The 27,341-nt window shown below is 37.3% G+C and overlaps 1 protein-coding gene and 1 pseudogene across 19 annotated transcripts in view; both read right to left on the bottom strand.

The window, feature by feature from the left end:
* The window catches only part of SCMH1 (Scm polycomb group protein homolog 1), a 214,210-nt gene that overhangs the window by 31,826 nt on the left and 155,043 nt on the right, over window positions 1-27,341 (bottom strand). For 18 of the 19 annotated variants that reach the window (XM_065915217.1, XM_065915264.1, XM_065915236.1 and 15 more), the window contains 2 exons: window positions 10,799-11,031; window positions 6,791-6,917 (listed from right to left, as the gene is read on the bottom strand). The exons of the other annotated variant lie outside the window; for it this stretch is intronic. In XM_065915217.1, the coding sequence (XP_065771289.1) occupies window positions 6,791-6,917; window positions 10,799-11,031 (360 nt within the window). The remainder of the gene's footprint in view (window positions 1-6,790; window positions 6,918-10,798; window positions 11,032-27,341) is intronic. 19 annotated transcript variants of the gene reach the window in all.
* LOC136153434 (RWD domain-containing protein 1 pseudogene) lies at window positions 644-1,519 on the bottom strand (annotated as a pseudogene).

The following is a 27,341-nucleotide window of genomic DNA, read 5'->3' as shown; positions in this document are numbered from 1 at the left end:
ATGTACTCTGCATGCAAGTTAAATAAGCAGGGTGACAATATACAGCCCTCACAGACTCTGTTCCCAATCTGGAACCAGTCTGTTGTTCCATGTTCAGTTCTAACTGTTGCTTTTTGACCTGCATACAGATTTCTCAGGAGGCAGGTCAGGTGGTCTCGTATTCCCATCTCTTTTAAGAATTTTCCAGTTTGTTGTGATTCACACAGTCAAAGGCTTTGGCACAGTCAATAAAGCAGAAGTAGATGTTTTTCTGGAACTCTTGCTTTTTCGATGATCTAACGGATGTTGGAAATTTGATCACTGGTTCCTCTGCCTTTTTTAAAACCAGCTTGAACATTTAGAAGTTCATGGTTCATGTATTGCTGAAGCCTGGCTTGGAGAATTTTGAGTATTACTTTGCTAGTGTGTGAGATAAGTGCAATTATGCAGTAGCTTGAGCATTCTTTGGCACTGCCTTTCTTTGAGATTGGAATGAAAACTGACCTTTTCCAGTCCTGGGGCCACTGTTGAGTTTTCCACATTTGCTGGCATATTGAGTGAAGCACTTTCACAGCATTGCCATCTGGGATTTGAAATAGCTCAGCTGGAAATCCATCATCTCCACTAGTTTTTTTTTTAATATTTGATTTTTAAGATCAATTTATTAAGTTCAATGATGAAAGCCATCAGAAGAATATTCTCCTGAAAATTATTTTTTTCTTAGAAAAATGAAAGGAAAATCAACACCCTCTTAGCATAGCCACAGATGCTGTGGCAGTCAAGCCTCTCTGCAGACGGGAATAGTCCATTAGTTGGTCAAGTCACTCTCCCGGTCAGCAGAATTGCAGTCTGGATCATCTTCATTGTCCTCCAGCTCCAAGTCATTCATTTCCCGGAACAAAGACTCATCTACCTTCACGTTGTTTCCAGCATCTTCCAAGAACTAGATATCAGATGTGTCGAGATTATGATCTGTTTCAAATAGTTGTCTTCCACTTAGTTTATTTTTTCCTGCTTGCTCTTCTTCCTTCATCCATTTCTTTTTAATTTCCAAGAGTTCTGTATCAAACTTGGCCTTCCAATTTAAGAAATTCTCAACTGTAACAGAAGTACCATGGAATAATTGCTTTTTGGCTTCTTCTGCTTCTTTTTCTTCTTGTTTCTTTTCTTCTTCTCTTCTAGCTTTTATTTGATCTACTATTTCATTTAATTTTTCATGCACAGCTGTCACTAAGGTGAAGATCATCACCATACCAAGGTTTTCTTCTGCCTGTAATGCTAGTAATTTTAAAATGTCTGCTGTATCATTATCTTCTAGATTTAACTGGGTGAATATTTCATAAAGGGGAGCTTCATATGGGTATTTTTCACTGTATGTAAACTTGAGGGTTGTCTGGACAGTTTCATCATTTTCTCCAGCCTCAGATGTCACAGTAATGGTGAAGCTGGGTGGATATTCTGATAATACTGTGAAGGAATCGGTGTAGACGGACTTCAGAGTCTCCAGCTCGTTGCGCTGCTCCTCGCCATAATCTGTCATCACGGCCCTTGCTGTAGCCCATGGATCACCCAGACCCATCTCCACTAGTTTTGTTCATAGTGATGTTTCCTAAGGCCCACTTGACTTCGCACTCTAGGATGTCTGGCTCTAGGTGAGTGATCACACCATCATGGTTATCTGGGTCATTAAGATCTTTTTTGTATAGTTCTGTGTATTCCTTACACCTCTTCTTAATATCTTCTGCTACTGTTAGGTCCATACCATTTCTGTCCTTTATTGTGCCCATCTTTGCATGAAATGTTCCCTTGGTATCCCTAATTTTCTTAAAGAGATCTCTAGTCTTACTCATTCTATTATTTTCCTCCATTTCTTTGCATTGATCACTTAGGAAGGCTTTCTTATCTCTCCCTGCTATTCTTTGGAACTATGCATTCGGATGGCTATTTCTTCCCTTTTCTTTTTTGCCTGTTGCTTCTCTTCTTTTCTCAGCTATTTGTAAGCCCTCCTCAGACAACCATTTTGCCTTTTTGCATTTCTTTTTCTTGGGGATGGTTTTGATCACGGTCTCCTGTACAATGTTATGAACCTCCATCTACAGTTCTTCAGGTACTCTACCAGATCTAATCTATTCAATCTAATAGACTGAATCTATTTGTCACTTCCACTGTATAATCATAAGGGATTTGGTTTAGTGGTCTAGTGAATGGTCTACTTTTCCCTAGTTTCTTCAATTTAAGTTTGAATTTGGCAATAAGGAGTTCATGATCTGAGCCACAGTCAGCTCCCAGTCTTGTTTTTGTTGACTATATAGAGCTTCTTCATCTTTGGCTGCAAAGAATATAATCAATCTGATTTCAGTATTGACCATCTTGTGATGTCCGTGTGTAGAGTCTTCTCTTGTGTTGCTGGAAGAGGGTGTTTGCTATAAACATTGCGTTCTCTTGGCAAAACTCTGTTAGCCTTTGCCCTGCTTCATTTTGTAGTCCAAGGCCAAACTTGCCTGTTACTCCAGGTATCTCTTGACTTCCTACTTTTGCATTCCAGTCCCCTATGATGAAAAGGACATCTTTTTTTGGTGTTAGTTCTAGAAGGTCTTGTAGGTCATCATAGAACCGTTCAACTTCAGCTTCTTCAGCATTAGTGGTTGGGGCACAGACTTGGATTTCTGTGGTATTGAATGGTTTGCCTTGGAAACTAACAGATTATTCTGTTGTTTTTGAGACTGCGCTCAAGTACTGCATTTCGGACTCTTTTGTTGACTATGATGGCTACTCCATTTCTTCTAAGGGATTCTTGCCCACAAATTTAGATGTAACACTCATCTGAATTAAATTTGCCTATTCCCGTCCATTTTAGTCTGCCGATTCCTAAAGTGTCGATGTTAACACCTGCCATCTCCTGTTTGACCACTTCCAATTTACCTTGATTCATGGACCTAACATTCCAGGTTCCCAATGCAATAATGTTCTTTACAGCATGGGACTTTACTTCCATCACCAGTCACATCCGCAGCTGGGCATTATTTTGCTTTGGTGTTGGTGAAAGAACAGACAAATCAATGGAACAGGGTCCAAAAATAGTCCAACACAAATATAGTGAACTGATCTCTGACAAAGGAGCAAATGTAGTACAATGGAACAAAGATATGTTTTTTCAAGTTTTTTTTTAACAAATAATACTGAGACAACTGGATAGACACAAGCAAAAAAGCGAACCTAGACATAGATTTTATACCCTTCACAAAAATTAACTCAAAACAGATACAGACCTAAATGTAAAATTCAAACTATAAAACTGCTGGTATAGCCAGACAATGGTATGTTATTCTGCACTTGATAAGTGAGCTAACAAGCCATGAAAAGACACAGAGGAAACGTAAATATATATCATTAAATGAAAACATCAATCTGAAAAGGCTATGTATATTGAATGGTTTAATTTTATGACATTCTGGAAAAGGTAAAATTACTGAGACAGTAAAAAGGTCAGTGGCTGTGAGACATGAGTGGGGAGGTAAGAATGACTAGGCAGAGGCAAAGGATTTTTAGAGCAGTTAAATTATTTTGTAAGATTCTATAATGGTGGATACATGTCATTATATATTTGTCAAAATCCATACAAAGTACAACACCAAGTAAGATCTCTAATGTAAATTATGGACCTTGGGTGGTAATGATGCTCATCACTGAAACAAATGTACTACTCTGGTGGGGGACGTTGATAATGGAGAAGGTGAAACAGTGTGTGTGGGGGGTAAGGAGTATATGGGAAATATATCCTATACCTCCTAATCAAATTTGCTGTGAATCTAAAAAAAAAAAATAGTGTAGTAAAAAATCCACAAAACAAAAGAGTTCTTCATAGCATATGCAAATACCAAGAGTGTGTAAGGAGAGTATAGGCATTTTCTAAACATATGCAACCAAATTCCTAAATGTATGTAAAGTCCCTTTATGCAGAGCATTTTGCAGGACTAGTTTTCCACCAAATACCCTTTGGAAAATGCCACTAGAGAAATAATGATACTTCGACAAAAAAAATTGCCAGGAATAAGAAACTCAATAAAGAGTTTAGAAGATAAAGTTGTGGAAAGTTTGAAGAAAGTTGAATAAAAAGACAGAATAGGAATAAGAAGAAAGAGGGTCAAGAATACAATGGATGACTTCAGGAGGTTCAACATCTGAAAATATGCCAGGAAGAGTAAGTAGAGAAAAAGTGAGGGAAAATCATTGATGCATTTAAGAAAGTTTCAAGAAACCAAATGATGGAATGGGCACATTATATGTCCACATGGTGAGTAAAAATACTCACATCCTAGGTGAAATTTCAGAACAATGGGGATGAAGAGAAGCTTCAAAGAGAATAAACAGGTTTCACACAAAACTGAAGATAAAAATCTAGGGAAGATTACATGGTAAAATAAAGATTAGATTGTAAAATAAAGGAGCAAACTGGGATAACACAAAATAGAGATGAACATGCTTGAACATAAAGAAGAAAGATGTATACAGCAGTAAGAGACTATAAGGCTGAGCTAGTAAGTACATAGCAAAACAAACACATAACAAAAAAGGTCAAGTTTTAATCTAAAACAAAGTTTTGTACAACAAAGGAAAAGTAATCATAGTACTCCACATCGCTCAGTTGAGACTAGCATAAAATAAGTTACAATAACACACTATTGAATTTCAATCTAATCATAATTATAATATCATCTTATTAAGAGAGGGAAGTATGTGTGGGTGGGTAACAGGCAAAGAGATTAAGAAGTGTTAAATCCCGGGTTGCCAAAAAAAGAAAAGGAAGAGTTAAAGTGTGTTGGTACAAAAATACCTGAAGTTAAAAAAAAGCAATATAAGTATTCTATTTACATATATGAAAGTAAATAAAAGAATCAGCTAAATTAAAAGTGACTGCCTTTGGTGAGAAGTAAATGATAGGAGATAGAGGGGGTCTATTCCTCTTCCTTTTGTAATAACTCCTGTAGCCTATTTTTCCTTTAAACTGTTCTCATGTATATAATTCTGATGAAAATAAAAAGTGTTGTGCAGTTAAAAAAAACGGAAAGATTGGTAATAAAGGATATAGCGTGGCACACAGCTTTCAATCCATGATAGCTTTTATTGTTAACAGTTGAAGGGTCTATAAAGGTAACTTGGACTAACTGTATCATTGTACAGGTGTGGAAACTGAGATCAGAAAAGGAAGTGACTGCAAGATCACATGGAAAGAGCAAAGGTCCAGTCAGGTGGTGAAACAGTGATCAGTGAAAACTGCTATAGCCCGGCCAAGAGCAAGAAACAGGGATAAAAAGTCAAGTTGCCATTTTTCTTAGCTATGAGATTCAGACCAACGGATGGATTTCAGCTTAGTGACCACCAGAAGAGATGAGTTACATCATTTTAATCGAATAGTGAGGCACAGTCATGAGGCTTCCACTGGTATGAATCATCTAGTTTTGTTGAAAATGCATCCAGGCACCTAACTCGTATTTAGAATGATGGAGTAAACAAGCAGGTATACAGGAATCTAGTGGGCATGTCATACGTTAGAAAATGGAATTAATATCTTCACCAAGGTATTCAGTTATCTTTACTTCCTCATCCATGGAGCTAAGCTCCTAAGCTTTGTTCATTAATCTAGTAACATTTTGGACTAAGCAAACCCAGTAACTGGCTGAGGCCAGATGCATAAGACACATATGGAGAAATCACGTGATAGTACCCTGATCAGAGCCGAACATAAATGTTACCAGCAGGCTCTGTTCTTTTCCAAAGGTTATTTGGAGAGGAAATGACTGGGCTTCCCTTCAAGCACTAACATTCTAGGGTGAAGACAAACTCAACTCCTAAAAAAAAGACTACCTTAACTTCCATGAGGATCATTCCAATTCCTTAGATTTCCCTAAGAAGATGTTTTCACACATGTATCTTAGTTTATACATAAAAATGAATATTGTTCTTTTTATCAATAGTTACCCCACTGGGAAGCTGTACATCTATTCTAAAGGGGTAGCTCTTTTAGAGTTACCTTCATATAATTTATGAAATGGGAACAGATATGCACAACCCAAGTGATTACCCACTCACTATGGTTATCAGATTTTGCCTTGAATCAAACATGCACTGATTTGTCTCCAAAATAAAAAAACACTTTCACAGTACCAAAAATTGCCACAATCAAAAACTAAAAAAATCAGCAGTGCCATACATATTTGAATGGTGGCAGAATAATTATAATGCTGGAAGGGTTCCGGAAAGGATCACTAAGGAGGGAGCACCCCAAACTGGAAAGCATGGGTATAATTACAAACTGAGTCAGAGAGCTCCTGGTGCTGGCTTCATGTCCATCCCACCCCCAAGCCCTAGATCCCCAACTCTAAGTTCACAGAATGTCTACCCAAGTTTCTTGGATTATTTTGACAGAATGGAGATGTCTCTGAAGTTATTTCAAACATCAAATTAAATTTTTTTAAAAGATTCTGTTTAGATGTATGAATGGATAGGGGGCTAATTGGGCTACCCTGATGGCTTGGTAGGTAAAAATCCACCAGAGATGCAGGCAGACGCAGCTTCAATCCCTGGGTTGGGAAGATCCCCTGGAGGAGGAAATGGCAACACACTCCAGTATCTTTGCCTGAAAGTCTATGGACAGAGGAGACTGGTGGGTTACAGTCCATGGAGTTGAAAGAGTAGGACAGGACAAAGTGCGTGTGCCCCAGCAGGGGGCTAATTATTGGTACAGTATGAGAGACAGTACAGACACTGGGGCCTGGGGCTTGTTGCAGCTAATACTGTGATTTGCTCTTACCTGTGGGGGCCTGCATGGCTGAGCTGGGTATGGTGGCAGCATCTTGGGGTACAGTGCTGGTGTCCGGTTCAGGGGTGCTGGTTGTTGGTGAGGTGGGTGGTGGGTTCAGCAAAGTCCGAGGTTTCCTCTGTCAAAATGGATGAGGAAAAGTTTGCTACCCATGATAGGTAACTTGTCTTCTCATTCCTCTATTCTTAGCACTCAATGCACCCATTAAACTGGAATATGTTTGTGGATGGGACTGTGTTATTTCTTTTTTTTTTTTAATTGAAGTATAGCTGATTTACAATGTTGTATTAGTTTCTGGTATACAGCAAAGTGAGTCAGATATATACACAAACACAGATATATGTTCTTTTTCAGATTCTTTTCCATTACAGGTTATTACAATATATTGAACACAGTTCCCTGTGCTATACAGTAGGACCTTGTTGTTTATCTGTTTTATATATAGTAGTGTGTATCTGGTAATACCAACCTCCTAACTGACCTTTTCTCCCACTTTGCCCTTTGGTAGCCATACATTTGTTTTCTATATCAGTGTGTTTATTTTGTAAATAAGTTCACTTGTATCCCAGATTTCACATATAAGTAATATCATATGATATATATATACACACACACACACATATATATATATATATTTTCCCCAAATAGCATCTTGTTCAAAGTTGCAAAAATAGTAGATGCTTAGTAAATATTTTCTCAATCTAGGTATAAGATTCTGGACTTCTGTATAGCCAGAGCTTAATTCACTATCTTTTATATGTATTCAGTATTATTATCTGAAGTCTGGGCTTTTTATTAGTTAGACACAAAAAAAGCATAAAAGGAAAAAAAATGCTGTGACCTACGTCTACTTTGACATCAGTTTGTTTCTCTGTTGAAAAATGGAAACATCCCTTCCCCTAACTCCACAAACTACTTTCCTCTGCCTACCTCTTTGGCGTATTACCTGCCATTTCTTATCTTAAACCTTGTATTCCAGTAATCTCTAACTATAGTACTTCCCTGAAAACCTGCAGTTTTATCTAGTCCTTGCCTTTATAATAATAAACCATCTGTTTTTCTTAGAATACCTTTTTTTTTTACCTCATAAATATCTATTTATCCAGGAAGTTTTTCTAGATTTCCTCTAGTTACTATCTCTTTTGTGCTATTTCTGTACTTTGTATGGTTGCATTTGTCACAATGTATTTTCGCTATATATTTATATACTGGTGTCCCCTATTAGCTTGGTGTTCCTTGAGGGTCTGATTCTGCTTACCATTCTGACATGATACTTGGCATATGATAAGTGTCATAAATGTCTTTCAATGAAGCATACAGTATAGAATACCAATAATGGGAGCAGTAATAACAATGATTTGGGAAAAATCTAGTATCTCCTCTATGCTGTTCTGGGCAATCTCTGGGGGAGGAAGATTGCAGAAGGTTGTTTTTTCCTCTAAGAAACAGTTTTCTAAAAAGCCTTTCTGAAAGCAAGGAAAACAGAACCATCACTGAGATCCAGTGATGAGCATGACGAATTCATTTTTACTAAATGATGAACTCATTTTTATTAAATGTCACGTGTAGGGTCCACTCTGGGAGCTGTATAAACCTGACTGCCTTCTAGGAGTTATCAGAGAGAAGGCCCAATGATGGCAGGCATATATAAAGGATGGCTTTGCCTGTCAAAGCAGTCATGCAAACTCTTATGGAACATTCAAAGCACACATAGGACATGGACATTTCCTCCTGTTTTTGATATTGCCACAAGTAAAAATCTAAATAAGCAATGAGTCAGGAAAGAAGGGAACTAGTTCAACTTTACTGAGTTGGTAGGATTTCATGGGGGTTCCTGAAGAAACAAACCTGGTGAGTTTTGGTTCCCAAATATTGGAGAAAAAAGCAGAAAGATGTAAAGCATTATTATTATTTGAGACTGGTGCATTTACATGTATTACATCTATTCATATGTTATCCATTCTATTGGTGAGAAAACTGGGGCTCCTAGTCTTACTCAAAGCTTTCTCAAAGTCAAAACAGTGGTAACAACTGGAGATGAGATATAAACCTAAGTTTCTCTGGCTTCAAAGCCTATGCTCTTATCACAAGATCACTTTGCTTCAAAAATGAATATAAGGGTCATGGGTTAAGTAGAGGCCTATACACTTACAGGAATAGGCAAAATCACAGGAAGGGGAATTAGGGAGTCAAATGCCAGGCCATAAAATACAGTATTAGATGAAAGTTATTGCTTTTAAGAGGACTGGAAAGAAAAAGGACTTTGGTTACTATGTTTAGGACTTCCTGAAAGCAGAGCTGAAGCAATCATAGAATCATAGTTCTTAGCTTTGAAGGATCTTAAAGGTTACTTAATCCAACTATATACCTAATACTTTTACATCCCACTCCTTAAAAACATCCTTATCAGTACCTGGGTACTTGATGAAATACCTGATGAAATACCTCTAGTGATGGGAGATTACTACTTGCATTTTGAAATAGATTTAACTGTTCCTTTTATGTTGAGATAAAGCCTATTTGCTTGGGTTTCTGCTTATTGGTTCTTTCTGTCTTTGGAACCTCATGGACAAGTTTTCTCCCTTTTTAATCTAACTGTCAAGGTGTCCTCACATCATCAAAAGCATGACTTCCCTGGCCTTGGAATTTCTAGAGCCTTCAGCATCTCTTCCATAACATGAGAATGAGAAGAGAGTAATGGAGACAAAAATGAATCAGGATCTGGGTTAAGGGTTAATGATAATAGATCGGGAGTATTATGCATTACATAGAAGGATCAGGATGTGACATCAAGAATTCAAAACCAATAAATAAAGGATATTCTCAATTGGAAATAATCACTAAAATCATCTATCTGTCTATCTATCCATCCATCCATCCATCTATCCTGCATATATTGAACATTTCCCAAGAGATTGAGATATAGGGCATGGGCAGGAGAAAAAGAGACTAGGTTCTTGACGTTCAGGAGCTTATATTCTAGAAAGACTGAGGCCAGCAGGAGCTAAGAAACAAAACAAACCCACCCAATCAAACCTAGAGAAGAACTTAGGAAATTGGAATGGAATGCCTAAGGAGAACTGGGTATCATTTTCACACTGGAACTCAGGTAGTCTATTTGGGAGGGAGTTGCAGAGAAATTCTCTGAGACTTAGGAAGTGACTGGAGAAGATGATGCCAAAGGAAGCCTTAGAGAAGCAGTTGAGTAAGTTTCATATCAGTGGTTTTCTGAGGGAAGATACACATGGAGACCTGGTCATGACTAAAAAGGTGGTACTTTTTAGTAACAGTGCTCAGTGAAGCTCGACCCAGCAGTTTTTTCCAACACCAGAGGTTGTATTACCTTCCTTGGGAAATGTGAGAGAGTGAATATGTGATGGGGCAGCAGTGATCTTAGAACTAGAAGATCTGGAGATCCATCTCTGTAGCCTTTGCCATTGATTAGCTGTGTGACTGTAGGGAAATCATTTCCCATCTCTAAGTCTCAATTTACTTGACTATTTAACATTAACACTACTTATCTCCTAGGGTTTTGTAAAGATCATATGATATGTAATGGTGTCAAGTACAGAGGCTGATCCTTAGTAAATATTCAATAATTTCCTTTTTTTTTTTAAAGAAGGTATAGGGACAGGAAAATAAATACATTTACAGTGTCAGTTTTCTCCTTCTGTTCACATACCTGGGCATCCACTTTGTGTAGGTCAGTAACAATTAGGAGCAGAGCCTTTCATCTATTGAAGATATCAGACCAGAATTCTCATGAATGTAACTTTCAAAGTAAAAATTTGTTTTTTATCCATACTATCTTATCTCTAACATTACCAACTCCCAGCTAAATAGCTAAAGTAGGGATGACAATATAGGAGATTCTCCTTAAAAGAACACACAAGGTGGAGAATAGTGTCAGACACATTCCTTTCTAAGATGGATGGATATGGATGAGTTATCCTTTTATAACCATTTATCCCTTGCTGGCAAACCCACATTTTTACCTACCTTACTGCCAGGTTTGGGACCCCTCTTCTTTGGGAATTTCAAAGGCTCAGCTGACTTGGATGGGGTAGAGATGGGATGGGGAATTAGGGGCTTGGGTGTCCGGCCCCGCTTCTTTCCTGGTTTACGCCCCCTCTGCCCTGGTTGATGCTCCAAGACAGTTTTGGTGCTGCTGTGGATGCTGGGCTTCTCAGTGTTCACATCGGATGCAGGGTAGGGATTCTTTGGAATCACAACTGCAAGAAAAAGACTCATTCTAACACTCCCTCCTCCCACCTGCATCCCCATCCCAGCCAGAGGGAAAAAAAGACTTGCTATTTCTGCTTGGATAGTTTTATCCCAAGAAGCTAGTCTCTTGGTATCTGACCTAAAAGCTAGAAAATCTCAGAGGAGAATTGAATTTAGATTGGTCAGAATTGGAAGTTTTAATTATTTCTGGCTAATGTAGAAAAAATATTACGCGTTTCTTCCTAAAGAATCTAGTTAAAGCATATAAACAACCATAGACTCAGAGATGGAATGGCTCTTAGAAGCTTACAGTCTTCTGCTAAGAATGAAGACCTGAGGCTCAGAAGAGGAAATGAAACCTTCCCTAGCTTACACAGTGAGTTGGGATAAGGACTTATGTGTGGAAACTGGGTTCTGACAACCAAATCAGGGATTTTCTGAATCAATTTACTTAAAGTTTTAGTGTGATTATTGCAGTGAGGACTACCGAAACACATACAAATATATACATCTAATAGCATCTTTCCTTACCTTAAAAATTTGGACTTTAAGGTAAAGTCCAAATTCTTTATTCTGATATCCAAAGACTTTTGTGATTTGACCCCTGCCTTGCTTCCCAGATATGTCTGATGTCATTTCCTATCAGCCACCCCCATGTCATAGCGCCACTGTTTTCTGAATACCAGTTTGTTCAAATATGTTAAGTTCTCTATTCTTTCTGATCCGAATACATCAATACTCAGTTTTCAACACTCAGCTCCAGAATCACCACCTTATTGAGGCCTTGTCTGACAACTCCATCGGTGCTCCACCTGCTCTAAAACATTCTGCAGAGTACTTTCAATTTACTCCAATCATTCATCTCCTTAACTGAGAATTTTTCAAGGTAAGCAATATCTAATTCATTCCACAAAGTTATTAAGCACTTACTACAGGCTATGCATTATTTTAAGTCCTGGGGTAGAACAGTGAACAAAACATAGTTTCCACTCTTATGGAGCTTACTGCCTAGTGGGGGAGACAGAAAATAGGCAAAAAAATACACAATATAATATTAGGTAAATGCCATGATTAAAACTAAAGCAAGTTAAGGAGACGCAGAGGTGAGGAAAGTCCTCTTTGTGAAGGTGACATTTACAAAGAGCTCCCAAATGAAATAAAGGCAAAGTCTTATGAAGAGCTGAGGGAAGAGCCATCCAGTAGATGGTATATAACAAGTGCAAAGATTATGAGATGAGAACATATTACTGTGTTTGAGAAATGGAAAGAGAATCAGTATAGCTGGAATTGAGTGAGCAAAGGGGAGAGTGGTGGGAGATTAGGTAGAGGAGAAGTAGCAATAAGACTGTGTGGGATTTTGTAGACCCTGAAAATGAACCTAAATTTATCTTAAGTCTGAAGGGAAGCCATTGGAGAGTTTTGAGCAAGTGAGTGACAGGGCAGACTTAAAAGGGAACACTCCGGCTACTCTGGGAGAGGAGGGGACAAGAGTAGAACTTAGGAGACAAGTTAATAAGGTAGTTACAGTGGGCAGGTAGAAGACAGCATTTCTCGTGCTTCCATGTAGTATCTAACAGACATGACAGTGTAGTGCTGCTGATCCAGCAACTAGAAAAAATCAGACAAATTAAAAGACAATGCAGTGTTACAGAAATTATGAGGATTAGATGAACTGGAATTCCAGACCCGGATGAGGAGGGTTTTTTAAGTAGCTGACACTGTTTTCTTTCCTGAGCACATTTGCCAAATTTGGGCATGAATTAAGTCAGTCTTGGCCTGTGCAGAGGAGCTCCACTGGAGAAAAGAGAAATTGATGAGGCCGCTATGATGAGGAGTTCCATGAATATGGCCTATTTTTCCCATAGGACATCTGCTGAGTTTTGAACCTGCATGTCAGGGCTGCAAAGCTAGGCCGAGAGTCTCTAAAAAGGCAGAGTAAAAATTCCCATAATTTCGTGACTTCAGCAGACAAGGTTCCACCAGAAGGATGAGGTCTACTTCTAACACAGCTGATCTCCTCCTCAAGATAAATGCCTTATTTTGAAATTGAAAGGACTGAAAGGTCAAAGAACCAAGCCCCAAAACTCTCACGGGCAGGACAATTCCTTGTGGTTTTTCACGACTATGAAGATGAATACCCATTAGGCTCTCAGTCGAGGGCCTAGGGCCTCGGAATATGGATATAAACCATAGATAAACTTCATATCTGAACTAGTTCAATCCATGATTAGACTGAGAGGATCAGGCCCTTATCCTATTAGCATAAAGGAAAGAGGAAAGAATTCTTTCTGACAGAAAATATCAGCTGGAATCTCAACAGTTCTTTTATATAAAATATCCAGTGTGTGTGTGTAAGAGAGAAATATAAAAAAGAGTCAGAACAATGTGACTGATAATCAAGAAAAAATATAGACAATAGAAAACTCATGTATGATCCAGATAATGAAACAGACTTTAAACTAACCATAAGTAATATGGTTTTAAAAAGTAGAGGGGAAGATGAAAAAAATGTAAGAAAAGATAATACTCACAGAAAACTGCAACCTTCATAACAAATTAAATGAACATACTAGAATAAAAACACAATATTAAAAATTAAGAATTCATTGGATGAATTTAAGGGTAAAGAAGATCTAGCAGAAGATTTTAAAAATTTGAAGAAAAATCAATAGAAAACAAGCAAAATGAAGCAAAAATACAGAAAAAAAAACCCAATAAATAGATTAGAACATTAGGGACATGTGGACACACTCAATAGATACAAAATATGAGTAACTATAATCCCTGTGAGAGAAGACTGAGAAAATGAGGTAAAACTATACTTGAAGACTAATGAAAGAAGAGCTCAGCAATCCACAAGCAGCAAAAATACAAAAAAACCTCCAAACTATACCAAACCACATCACTGTGAAACTGCTGAAAATAAAATACATAAAATAAAGCGAAATGAAAGACAAAGATACATTTTTAAAAGCAGTTAAAGAAAAAAGGATTATTTTTACAGAAGCAATTGACTTTGTAACAGAAACTATGAAAGTAAGAAGCAATAGTGTTAAATGACAGTTTTAAAGGGCTAAAATATGTAAACTGCCAACCCAGAGTTCTATATCTAGTGAAAAATCACTGCAGATGGTGATTGCAGCCATGAAATTAAAAGATGCTTACTCCTTGGAAGGAAAGTTATGACCAACCTAGACAGCATATTAAAAAGCAGAGACATTACTTTGTCAACAAAGGTCTGTCTAGTCAAGGCTACGGTTTTTCCAGTGGTCATGTATGGATGTGAGAGTTGGACTATAAAGAAAGCTGAGCGCCAAAGAATTGATGCTTTTGAACTGTGGTGCTGGAGAAGACTCTTGAGAGTCCCTTGGACTGCAAGGAGATCCAACCAGTCCATCCTAAAGGAGATCAGTCCTGGGTGTTCATTGGAAGGACTGATGTTGAAGCTGAAACTCCAATACTTTGGCCACCTGATATGAAGAGCTGACTCATTTGAAAAGACCCTGATGCTGGGAAAATTGAGGGCAGGAGGAGAAGGGGATGACAGAGGATGAGATGGTTGGATGACATTACCGACCTGACAGATATGAGTTTGGGTGGACTCCAGGAGTTGGTGATGGACAGGGAGGCCTGGCGTGCTGTGGTTCACAGAGTCACAAAGAGTTGGACATGACTGAGCGACTGAACTGATCCTTCAAAAATGAAGGTGAAAAAGTATAAAAACAACCTAAGTGTCCATCAACAGATGAACGAATAAAGAAGATGTCACACACACACACACACACACACACACACACACAGGAATACTATTCAGCCATAAAAAAGAATGAATTCTTTTTTGCCATTTGTAGCAACATGGATAGATTTGGAGGATATTATGCTAAGTGGAATAAGTCATACAGAGAAAGAAAAATACCGTATTAGATATCTCTTATATGTGGAATCTAAAAAATACAACAAATTTAAAAAAAAAGAAAAAAAAATACAACAAATTAGTGAATATAACAACAAAAAAGAAGCAGGTTCCCAGATGCAGAGAACAAGCTAGTGACTTACAGTAGAGAGAGGGAACTGAGGAGGGGCAATATAGGTGTAGAGGGAAAAAAGAGGGTTACTATGGGATTACAAGAAATGATGATTTCTTCTAATCATCTGTGTGAAACTTTTGAAAATTGTAAAGCACAACAGAATTTAAAGACTCTTGCATGCAATTAAAATTTTTTAAAAAGGTGAAATAACATTTTCAGAAACATCAAAGCTGAGAGAATGTCACTAACAGACCTAAACTATAGGAAATAAAAAGGAAGTTCTTCAGGATAAAGAAGAGTAATCCCAGATGGAAAAATACAACTGTAGGAAGGAAGAGCATTAGAAGGGGTAAATATGTAGATAGATACAAGACAATATTGACTATTTAGAAAAAGATTTTTTTTTAAATGGCTTGTAGGGTTTATAGTACATGTACAGTTGACCCTTAAACAACATAGGTTTTAACTGTGTATATCCATTTGCATGCAAATTTTTAAAATAAATATGTCTGTCTTTGTGCCAGTACCATACTGTCTTGATGACTGTGGCTTTGTAGTAGAGTCTGAAGTCAGGCAGGTTGATTCCTCCAGTTCCATTCTTCTTTCTCAAGATTACTTTGGCTATTCGAGGTTTTTTGTATTTCCATACAAATTGTGAAATTATTTGTTCTAGTTCTGTGAAAAATACCGTTGGTAGCTTGATAGGGATTGCATTGAATCTATAGCTGGCTTTGGGTAGAATAGCCATTTTGACAATATTGATTCTTCCAATCCATGAACACGGTATCTTTCTCCATCTGTTTGTGTCCTCTTTGATTTCTTTCATCAGTGTTTTATAGTTTTCTGTGTATAGGTCTTTTGTTTCTTTAGGTAGATATATTCCTAAGTATTTTATTCTTTTTGTTGCAATGGTGAATGGTATTGTTTCCTTAATTTCTCTTTCTGTTTTTTCATTGTTAGTATATAGGAATGCAAGGGATTTCTGTGTGTTAATTTTATATCCTGCAACTTTACTATATTCATTGATGAGCTCTAGTAATTTTCTGGAAGAGTCTTTAGGGTTTTCTATGTAGAGGATCATGTCATCTGCAAACAGTGAGAGTTTCACTTCTTCTTTTCCTATCTGGATTCCTTTTACGTCTTTTTCTGCTCTGATTGCTGTGGCCAAAACTTCCAACACTATGTTGAATAGTAGTGGTGAGAGTGGGCATCCTTGTCTTGTTCCTGATTTCAGAGGAAGTGCTTTCAATTTTTCACCATTGAGGGTGATGCTTGCTGTGGGTTTGTCATATATAGCTTTTATTATGTTGAGGTATGTTCCTTCTATTCCTGCTTTCTGGAGAGTTTTAATCATAAATGAGTGTTGAATTTTGTCAAAGGCTTTCTCCGCATCTATTGAGATAATCATATGGTTTTTATCTTCCAATTTGTTAATGTGGTGTATAGATCAATGGAACAGAATAGAAAGCCCAGAGATAAATCCACGAACCTATGGACACCTTATCTTTGACAAAGGAGGCAAGGATATACAATGGAAAAAAGACAATCTCTTTAACAAGTGGTGCTGGGAAAACTGGTCAACCACTTGTAAAAGAATGAAACTAGAACACTTTCTAACACCACACACAAAAATAAACTCAAAATGGATTAAAGATCTAAATGTAAGACCAGAAACTATAAAACTCCTAGAGGAGAACATAGGCAAAACACTCTCCGACATAAATCACAGCAAGATCTTCTATGACCCACCTCCCAGAATATTGGAAATAAAAGCAAAAATAAACAAATGGGACCTAATGAAAATTAAAAGCTTTTGCACTACAAAGGAAACTATAAGTAAGGTGAAAAGACAGCCCTCAGATTGGGAGAAAATAATAGCAAATGAGGAAACAGACAAAGGATTAATCTCAAAAATATACAAGCAACTCCTGAAGCTCAATTCCAGAAAAATAAACGACCCAATCAAAAAATGGGCCAAATAACTAAACAGACATTTCTCCAAAGAAGACATACAGATGGCTAACAAACACATGAAAAGATGCTCAACATCACTCATTATCAGAGAAATGCAAATCAAAACCACAATGAGGTACCATTACACGCCAGTCAGAATGGCTGCTATCCAAAAGTCTACAAGCAATAAATGCTGGAGAGGGTGTGGAGAAAAGGGAACCCTCTTACACTGTTGGTGGGAATGCAAACTAGAACAGCCACTATGGAAAACAGTGTGGAGATTTCTTAAAAAACTGGAAATAGAACTACCATATGACCCAGTAATACCACTTCTGGGCATACACACTGAGGAATCCAGAACTGAAAGAGACACGTGCACCCCAATGTTCATCACAGCACTGTTTATAATAGCCAGGACATGGAAGCAACCTAGATGCCCATCAACAGATGAATGGATAAGGAAGCTATGGTACATATACACCATGGAATATTACTCAGCCGTTAAAAAGAATTCATTTGAATCAGTTCTAATGAGATGGATGAAACTGGAGCCCATTATACAGAGTGAAGTAAGCCAGAAAGATAAAGACCATTACAGTATACTAACACATATATATGGAATTTAGAAAGATGGTAACGATGGCCCTATATGCAGGGCAGAAGAAGAGACGCAGAAGTACAGAACAGACTTTTGAACTCTGTGGGAGAAGGTGAGGGTGGGATGTTTCGAAAGAACAGCATGTATATTATCTGTGGTGAAACAGATCACCAGCCCAGGTGGGAAGCATGAGTCAAGTGTTCGGGCCTGGTGGGCTGGGAAGACCCAGAGGAATCGGGTGGAGAAGGAGGTGGGATGGGGGACCAGGATGGGGAATTCGTGTAACTCTATGGCTGATTCATATCAATGTATGACAAAACCCACTGAAAAATAAAAAATTAAATAAAAAATAAAATAAAATAAATATGTACCACAGTTCTGCAGGATTCATGGTTTGGTTAAATCCATGGATGTACAGCCATGGATATGGAGGGCTTGCTGTGAAGTTATATGCAGATTTCACTGTCCCTAATCTACACACTGTTTAAGGGTCAACTGTATTAGTAAATTATATAAAAGCAATAGCACAAAGGATGGTAGTAGGGGGGTAAATGGAGCCAAAATTTGTTAAGAACTTTGCATTATTTGGGGAGGGGCCAGAGTGCTTACTTAAGATGAACTTTAGTAAGTTCAAAATATACAATTCTAGCTAGTTAAAAAATTCTAACAAGAATGCATCACTAAAAAAGCTGAGGAGAGAGAAATGGAATAATAAAACATGCTTGATTAATCCCAAAGACGGCAAGAAAGGAGGAACAAAGAAATGAGTAAGAACTCAAAGAGAAAACAAAAAGCAAAATACAAAATGACAGACTTTAACCCAAATAAATAATCACATTAAATATGAGTGGTTTGAATAAACTAAGAGAAAATAAACATACTAGACCCTAAAACCCTCAAGAACCCAATTATATCCATTTATAAGATGGCATTGAAATATAAGAAAACTTAAAATATAATGATAGAGGAAGACAAAAACAAATAGATGGAAAAATACATATCCTGTGAATGTTAACCAAAGAAGGTTCAAGTGGCTATGTTAATATCAGACAAGACAGTCTTAATGCAGGAAGTATAACTAGACTAAAAAGGGATACTTCATCAAGATAAAATAGTCAATTCATATCACCCAAACTAAAAGGCAGTCTACTGAATGAGAGAAGATATTTGCAAATGATATCTCCAATAAGGGATTAACATCCAAAATACACAAATACGCAACTCAACATAGAAAAAAAAAACCTGATTATCAAATGGGCAGAGGACCTGCACAGATATTTTTCCAAAGAAGACATACAGGCACATGAAAAGAAGCTCAACATCACTAATCACCAGTGCAATGCAAATCAAAACCACAATGAGATAGCACTTCACATTTGTCAGAATGGCCATTACTCAAAAAAGAACAAATAACAGGTGTTGGCAAGGATATGGAGAAAAGAGTAACTTCATTCACTGTCAGTGGGAATATAAATTGGTGCAGTCACTGTGGAAAACAGCATTCTTATAAAAATTAAAAACAGAACTGCCATATGATCCAGCAAATTAACTTATGGGTATTTACCCAAAGAAAACAAAAACACTTAATTTGAAAAGGCATATTTAAAAAAAAAAAAAAGGAAAAGGCATATGCACACCAACGTTCACAGTATTATTGTTTACAATAGCCAAGATACGGAAACAACCTACATGTCCATTGATAGATGAATGGCTAAAGAAAATGCGGTATACATATATAATGGAGTATTGATTCAACTATGAAAAAAGAGATCTTTCCATTTGTGACAACATGGACAAATATAGAAGGTATGCTAAGTGAAGTAAATCAGACAAAGACAAATACTTATGATCTCACATGTGGAATCTAAAAAGTAAAACAAAAACCAAAAACAGAATCTTAAATACAACAGAACAAACTAGTGATTGAGAGAGAGGAGGGCAGTGGAGGAGTGATAAAGCAGGAGAAGGGGATTAAGAGGCACAAAACCCCAGTAATAAAACAAGTCCTTGGGGAGGTAATATACAGCATAAGAAATACAGTCAATGTTTTAATAGCTTTGTAGGGGGATAGATGGTTACTAGATTCATCATGGTGATCATTTCAAAATATATACAAATATCAAATCACTATGGAGCACACCTGAAATAAACATATTATACATCAACTATATTTAATTTAAAAAAACTCCAGTTAAAGTGGAAATGAAACAAACTAAAATTACTTATAAATGATAATTATAGCAAAAGATAGTCAATTCAAAAGGAAGCTATAATAACCTTATATTTATATGTACCTAACAACACAAAATATAAAAGCAAAATTTAAAAAACTAAAAGGAGAAATAGAAATAATTATGAGTTGGAGATCTCTGACACATTTCTCAGTTGCTGGTTAAGTCAAGAATGTGAGGAAGTGGGAAGCTGCAGCTCAGTGCTCTGTGATGACCTTGAAGGGTGTGGCTAAGACTCCGTGCTCCCAATGCTTGGGGCCTGGGTTTGATCCCTGGTCCCAGGGACGGAGGAGCCTGGTGGACTGCCATCTATGGGGTCGAACAGAGTCGGACACGACTGAAGCGACTGAGCAGCAGCAGTAGCAGCAGCAGCAGCAGGGAACTAGATCCTACATGCTGCAACCTAAGAGTTCGCATGTTACAACTAAGAGTTTGCGTGCTAGAACAAAAGCTCTTGGATGCTGCAACTAAAGATCCCATGTACCGAAACTAAGACCCAGCACAGCCAAATAACTAACTAAATAAAGTATTAAAAAAAAGAATGTGAAAATATAAATAAGGATAGAATATATTTGAATAATACAATCAACTAACTAGTAACATAAATAACTAATTAACATGTGTGTGTGCTTAGTCGCTCAGTTGTGTCTGACTCTTTGCAACCCCATGGATGGTAGCCCACCAGGCTCTTCTGTCCACGGGGATTCTCCAGGCAAGATTACTGGAATGGGTTGCCATGCCCTCCTCCAGGGGATCTTCCCAACCCAGGGATCCCAACCCCAGGTCTCCCACATTGCAAGAGGATTCTATACTGTTTGCGCCACCAGGGAAGCCCAAGAATCTTGGAGGGTCTCCAGGATCCCTTCTCCAGGGGATCTTCCTGATCCAGGAATTGAACCGTGGTCTCCTGCATTGCAGGTGGATTCTTTACCAGCTGAGCTACATAGGAACTACTAATTAACATAAATAACCAAATAACAGGTTAACCAACCAACCTAATTGACATATACAGGACATTATACCCAAAAAGTACAGAATACACATTCTCTTCAAATGTTTATGTAATGTACTGGGTGAAAAACCAATTCTCAATAAAGTACAAAGAACTGAAATAATAAAGAATATGTTCTCTAACCACGTGGAATTTAAATAGAAATCAATAACAAAAATAAAATTAAAAGACCCAGTGTTAAGAAATTAAGTGGCATACATGCTAGTGGTAAAGAACCCACCTGCCAATGCAGGAGACATAAGATACATAGGTGTGATCCCAGGGTAGGAAGATCCCCTGGAGAAGGGCATGGCAACCTACTCCAGTATTCTTGCCTAGAGAATCCCGAGGACAGAGGAGCCTGGCGGGCTATAGTCCATAGGGTCGCACAGAGTCAGACACAACTGAAGCGACTTAGCACACATGTAGCACACACATACTTGTAAATAACTCATATCAAAGAAATAAAATGTAAGTAAAAAAATTTTTAGAACTTAAATTCATGAAAATATACAAACGTGAGATTTAACTAAGTCAGCACTCAAAGGGAAGTTTACAGCTATAAATGTTTATATTAAAAGAAAAGAAAGGTTACATATCAATGATTTAAGCTTCTATTTCAGAAAGCTAAGAAAAGAAGAGCAAACTAAACTCAAAGAAAGTAAAATTAAGGACACAATAGAGATGAGTGGATAAGTCAATGAAAACAGAAAATGGACATACAGTAGAGATATTAACAAAGTTAAAGGCTGATCCTTTGAAAAGATAATCCTCTAACAAGCCTGATTAAGAAATACAACCCCCACCCTACAATCTACAAGTATCAAGAATAAAAGAGGAGGTTTCATCATAGATCTTTCAGATGTTAAGAAGATAGTAACAGAATATTAAAATAATTTTATGCAACTAAATTAGGAAATTTATATGAAATGGGAGATTTCCTTGAAAAAATACAACTTACTAAAATAGACACAAGACTGGGGATATGCCAGTTCTCAGCATGGTGGTTGCCTGGCCCTCTGGGCCAGGTGTTCCGAAGACTGCCTCCTCTGGCTCCTGGGTGTCCTGTGATTAATCAGCGTCAGTCACCACGGGACCTTGGGGAGCTGCCGTCAGTAGTGGTGAAGAGACACAGTGAGAGGGCCTCAGTGTGGGACAATATATTTGTAAAGATCCAAAAATAAATGATGTTACATAAGAACCAGTTAACTGTACAAACTACACAGCTCATGATCAGATCAGAGTATAGTCATCTGATTTATAATAAAGGAGCCACTTTAATTCTGGGGCAGGAAGGGGACCGTGGACTCTTCAATAAAATTGCAGGGAGTCAAACAGATATCCATATGTAACCATATACTTCATTCCAGATACAAAAATTAATGTGAAAGTTAAAATTTTCAGAAGAACATAGAGGGTAATATCTTCAAAACTCTGGAATAACAAAGATTTATTAAACAGAACACACACTATTAACATAAAAGGTTGACACATTTGACTTCATTAAAACAAAAATATTTCTCCTCAGCAACAGAAAACATTTATTTTTCAAAAAGTGAAAAACAAATCCAGGAAGTGAAAAAAGATATATAAAACACATATATCCAGAATATATTTTTAAAAAATCCTAAAAATCTGTAACAAAAGTTTCATAATCCAATTTTAAAAATGGGTAAGACTTGAAAAATGGTAATACAGGCGTGCTGCAGTCCATGGGGTTGCAAAGAGTTGGACATGACTGAGTGACTGAACTGACTGAAGACTTGAAAAGCCATGTCAAAAAAATGAATATATAAATATTAACAGGATATGAAAAGCTGTTGAATATTATTAGTTATCAGGAAAATGCAAATTAAAACTAAAGATACTAAATCTCCACCAACTGCTAAAACTGAAAAGACTGATATTACCTATCATTGTTGAGGAAAACAAGGCAAGTAGAACTGTATGTTGTGAGACTGCAAATCATTTTCAAAGATTGTTTAGCTTTATACTCTATCACCCGACAACTTCACACTTCAATATATAACCAAGAGAAATGAGGTATGATCACCAAAGATATGTAATAGAATGTTCACAGTAGCATTTTTCAAGACGACTCCCCTGGGGACATTGCAGGCATTATCTGTCTGAAGATGCACCTACACTAGGATTCAGCAATTTCAATCTAAGGTATAAACGCCAGAGAAATTCTTGAACATGTACACTGAGGTATGTGTAAAAGAATGTTTACAGCAGTATTATATGTAATGACTGAAAACTCGAAATGACCCAAATGTCCCTTACTGGTGAATGGGTTTTTAAAATGTTATATAGTTAGCAGTTTTCCAAGTTCAGCCTGGAAGCCTCTGGGTGGGGGCGGGGAGTGGTTCTTAAAATTCTTCTGAAGGTCTGTAAAATCAAGATTATTTTCATGATGCTAAAACATTATTTGCCTTTTTCATTCTCATTCTCTCACAGTAGAATTTTCCAGATGCTATAAGAGTAATATCACTTTGACAGCTAATGGCATGTATGCCAGTATATTCTTATGTTTTAAAACATTCTTAAAGCTTTAATTTCTAATGTACTAACGTGAATAATTCACATAAATAAAAAGTCTTCCGGTTAAGGATATAAGTTTCCTGATACTGAAAGTTTTGAGAACTACTGATCTATAATCACTTCCTTTCCCTTCTCTTTCCAACACACTAGAAAGAAACCCAATCCAACTCTCTACATGTTCTATACCTAAACTTGAGTAACTGAACATGGCAAACATTCAAACTGATTCAGTTCAGTTGAGTCATTCAGTTGTGTCCGACTCTTTGTGACCCCATGGACTATATAGCACTCCAGGCTTCCCTGTCCACCACAAACTCTTGGAGCCTACTCAAACTCATGCCCATTGAGTCGGTGATGCCATCCATTTCATCCTCTGTTGTCCCCTTCTCCTCCTGCCTTTGATCTTTCCCAGCATCAGGGTCTTTTCAAATGAGTCAGTCCTTCACATCAGGTGGCCAAAGTATTGGAGTTTCAGCTTCAGCATCAGTCCTTCCAATGAATATTCAGGACTGATTTCTTTTAGGATGGCCTGGTTGGATCTCCTTGTTGTCCAAGGGACTCTCAAGAGTCTTCTCCAACACCACAATTCAAAAACATCAATTCTTTGGCGCTCAGCTTTCTTTATAGTCCAATTCTTCACATCCATACATGACTACGGGAAAAACCATAGCTTCGACTAGACAGACCTTTGTTGGCAAAGTAATGTCTCTGCTTTTTAATATGCTGTCTAGGTTGGTCAGAGCTTTTCTTCCAAGGAGCAAGTGTCTTTTAATTTCATGGCTGTAGTCACCATCTGCAGTGATTTTGGAGGCCCCTAAAATAAAGTCTCTCACTGTTTCCATTGTTTCCCCATCTATTCACCATGAAGGGATGGGACCAGATGCCATGAGCTTAGTTTTCCAAATGTTGAGTTTTAAGCCAACTTTTCACTCTCTTCTTTCAGTTTCAACAAGAGGCTCTCTAGTTCTTTGCTTTCTGCCATAAGTGTGGTGTCATCTGCCTATCTGAGGTTATTGATATTTATCCCAGCAATCTTGATTTCAGCTTGTGCTTTATCCACCCTGGCATTTCACATGATGTACTCTGCATATAAGTTAAATAAGCAGGGTGACAATATACAGCCTTGACGTACTCCTTTCTCTATTTGGAACCAGTCTGTTAGTCCATGTCCAGTTCTAACTGTTGCTTACTGATCTGCATACAGGTTTCTCGGTAGGCAGATCAGGTGGTCTGGTATTCCCAACTCTTTAAGAATTTTCCACAGTTTATTGTGATCCACACAATCAAAGACTAGCAAAGTCAATAAAGCAGAAGTAGATGCTTTTCTGGAACTCTTGCTTTTTCGATGATCCAACGGATGTTGGCAATTTGATCTCTGGTTCCTCTGCCTTTTCTAAAACCAGCTTGAACATCTGGGAGCTCATCGTTCACGTACTGTTGAAGCAGCATCACTTACTGATTACTATAAACCAAAAGACTGCCCTATATATTTCTAGTAACAAACATGGAATCTGAGCTGATCAGGGAGGAAAGAGATTTACTTTGGAATTCCAACCAATCACATGAAAAGAGGCTGATCGAGTTCTTACTTGGTACCCAGAACATGTTTGCAAAATAAGAAAGGAAACAGATATAAGAGAAGAACTGAATGGGCTTTAATTGGCTTCGTAAGTACCAGAAAGCAGTTCTTCTTTCCCTGAAGGCTAGAAATAAAAGTTCATGATGCCAAATGGCAAAGAAGTTGCTCTCTCTGGCCTGAACGATACAGACAGAAGAAACTAACCAATTATACTTAACAGTTCTGAAAAATCAGGGCATGCTATTCATGTGTGAGTAGCTAGCAGTGAGATTAAGCTTCATACTAATTTAAAAGTGTCTTTTTTTTTATTTTCCATTTATTTTTATTAGTTGGAGGCTAATTACTTTACATAAAAGTGTCTTAATAATGAATTTCTTAAGCTATCCTGAGGGATTCCAGTATTTTGAGGTTTTCCCCATCAGGAAGCCCTGTCCTGCCATATTCTAAGTTAATTATCCTAGAGGAAAAAAAATTGAGGTGATGCCAGGGGACCAGGGATTTAATTCTAGTTCTGTCCCTTATGGTGTGACATTGAATTTGTCATTTAAACACAATCTTCTCTTATTTTCCACATGCAGATAATTAAATAATTTAATGCCTGTCCTACTTCAGAGAAAGATGAAAGACTGGAATATTCTCCAATATATTTTGATGCCATTAAGGTTGACAGAATTACTCCCTTAATCAACAATATTTTGACACAATTCTTGTACACTTGTGATTTCACATGGCCTTCATAATCTTGTGAAGGCTGACATTATCTTCTCTTTTGACAAACGAGGAAAGTAAGCCTCACAGAAGTTAAGAGTGGCAGACCTAGGCATGATTCTAGCCTTTGGGATCTTCTCTGCACACATTCTGTCAGGTAGCTGAGGAGGAAGGAAGCAATCTCTTCTTTCCAGAGCCCAGGAAGTGGCAAATTAAATTATATTAATTTGACTGTATCAGTAAACTTCAGCTAATTTTTTCACTGGAAATTTAGCAAATATTAAGTACCAAGGTTTACCAATTATCTAAGGTGAAAAAACCCCCAACATGATCCCTATCTTAGAGGAGCACAATCTAGAGATGGTTAGAAGTAGATCTTTACACAATAATCACAACTCAGTGGCTATGGACTCAGATAGGGAAGATGAACCTGGAACACACTGGTCAGGAAATAATGGGGCCATGTCAAAAGGACATATGAGACAACTTCAAGGAGCTTCTACTTGCTACATCTAGGGCAATTTGAAAATCAAAACATAATGATAATAAGAAAAGTGAAAGTGAAGTGGCTCAGTTGTGTCCGACTCTTTGCGATCCTATGGTCTGTAGCCTACCAGGCTCCTCCATCCATGGCATTTTCCAGGCAAGAGTGCTGGAGTGGGTTGCCATTTCCTTCTCCAGAGGATCTTTCCAACCCAGGAATTGAACCCGGGTATCCCGCGTTGTAAGCAGATGCTTTACTGTCTGAGTCACCAGGGAAGTCCTGACAATAAGAAATAATTACTAAATAAGTAAGACTCAAGAGTCCATACTGATATAACTAAATTAAAAAAAAACAGAAGAGAAGGAAAAACTCTTGATTACAGTAGAATCTCAAGTAACACATGTGGAAGAAATGAGGGAATTAGAAAATAGCCATTTGGGCAATAACCGATTCAAGCGTACTCATCAGTGGATGCTAAAACTTTTACGTGAAAGTCTGAGGAGAAACAGGATATTTATTGTCTCAACATATTTATCTACAAGACTATTAACTAATTACCTAATTACAAAAGAATGGAGTGAAGAAATGTGGTAGATACTACCTGAACCAAGTAATCCAAATTACTATCTGCAGTTAGGACAAATGATATCATGAATCTCCAAATACAATGCCTTGAGAAGACTGTCCCTTGTAGAGCCTTGCTATCAAAAGAGCATAACCTGAATCTAATCATGAGGTAACATTAGACACACCCAAATGAGACCCATTCTATAAAATAACTGGACAAATATTTATAAAGAAATATTAAGGTCATGAAAGACAAATAATAATGATGAAAGAACTATCTTAGATTAATGGAGACTAAAGAGACATGACATGTATAACTCAAGTATAACTCATGACAAAATGACATAACAAATGATAAAATATGAATAAAATTTCCTGACTAGCCATTGATACTGTACTGATACTAATTTTCTACTTTTAATAACTGTAGAAGGTCTGGAGATTAGCTCTTAATACTATACTGATAATAATTTTCTAATTTTAACAGATGCACTTATGTCTATGAAGACATTTGCCCTTGTTTTTATAAAACATACACTAAGGTCTTTGATAGTAAAGGGACATTATGCATGCAAGTCACTGCCAAATGGTTCAGAAAAAATATGCATTATGTATTGAGAGAGATTAATAATGCA

The sequence above is a fragment of the Muntiacus reevesi genome, chromosome 1 (genome assembly GCF_963930625.1).
Source record: "Muntiacus reevesi chromosome 1, mMunRee1.1, whole genome shotgun sequence".
In the NCBI taxonomy this organism is placed as follows: domain Eukaryota; kingdom Metazoa; phylum Chordata; class Mammalia; order Artiodactyla; family Cervidae; genus Muntiacus; species Muntiacus reevesi.
Note: the sequence above shows the minus strand (reverse complement) of the source record. Positions and strands in the feature narration are given on the sequence as shown.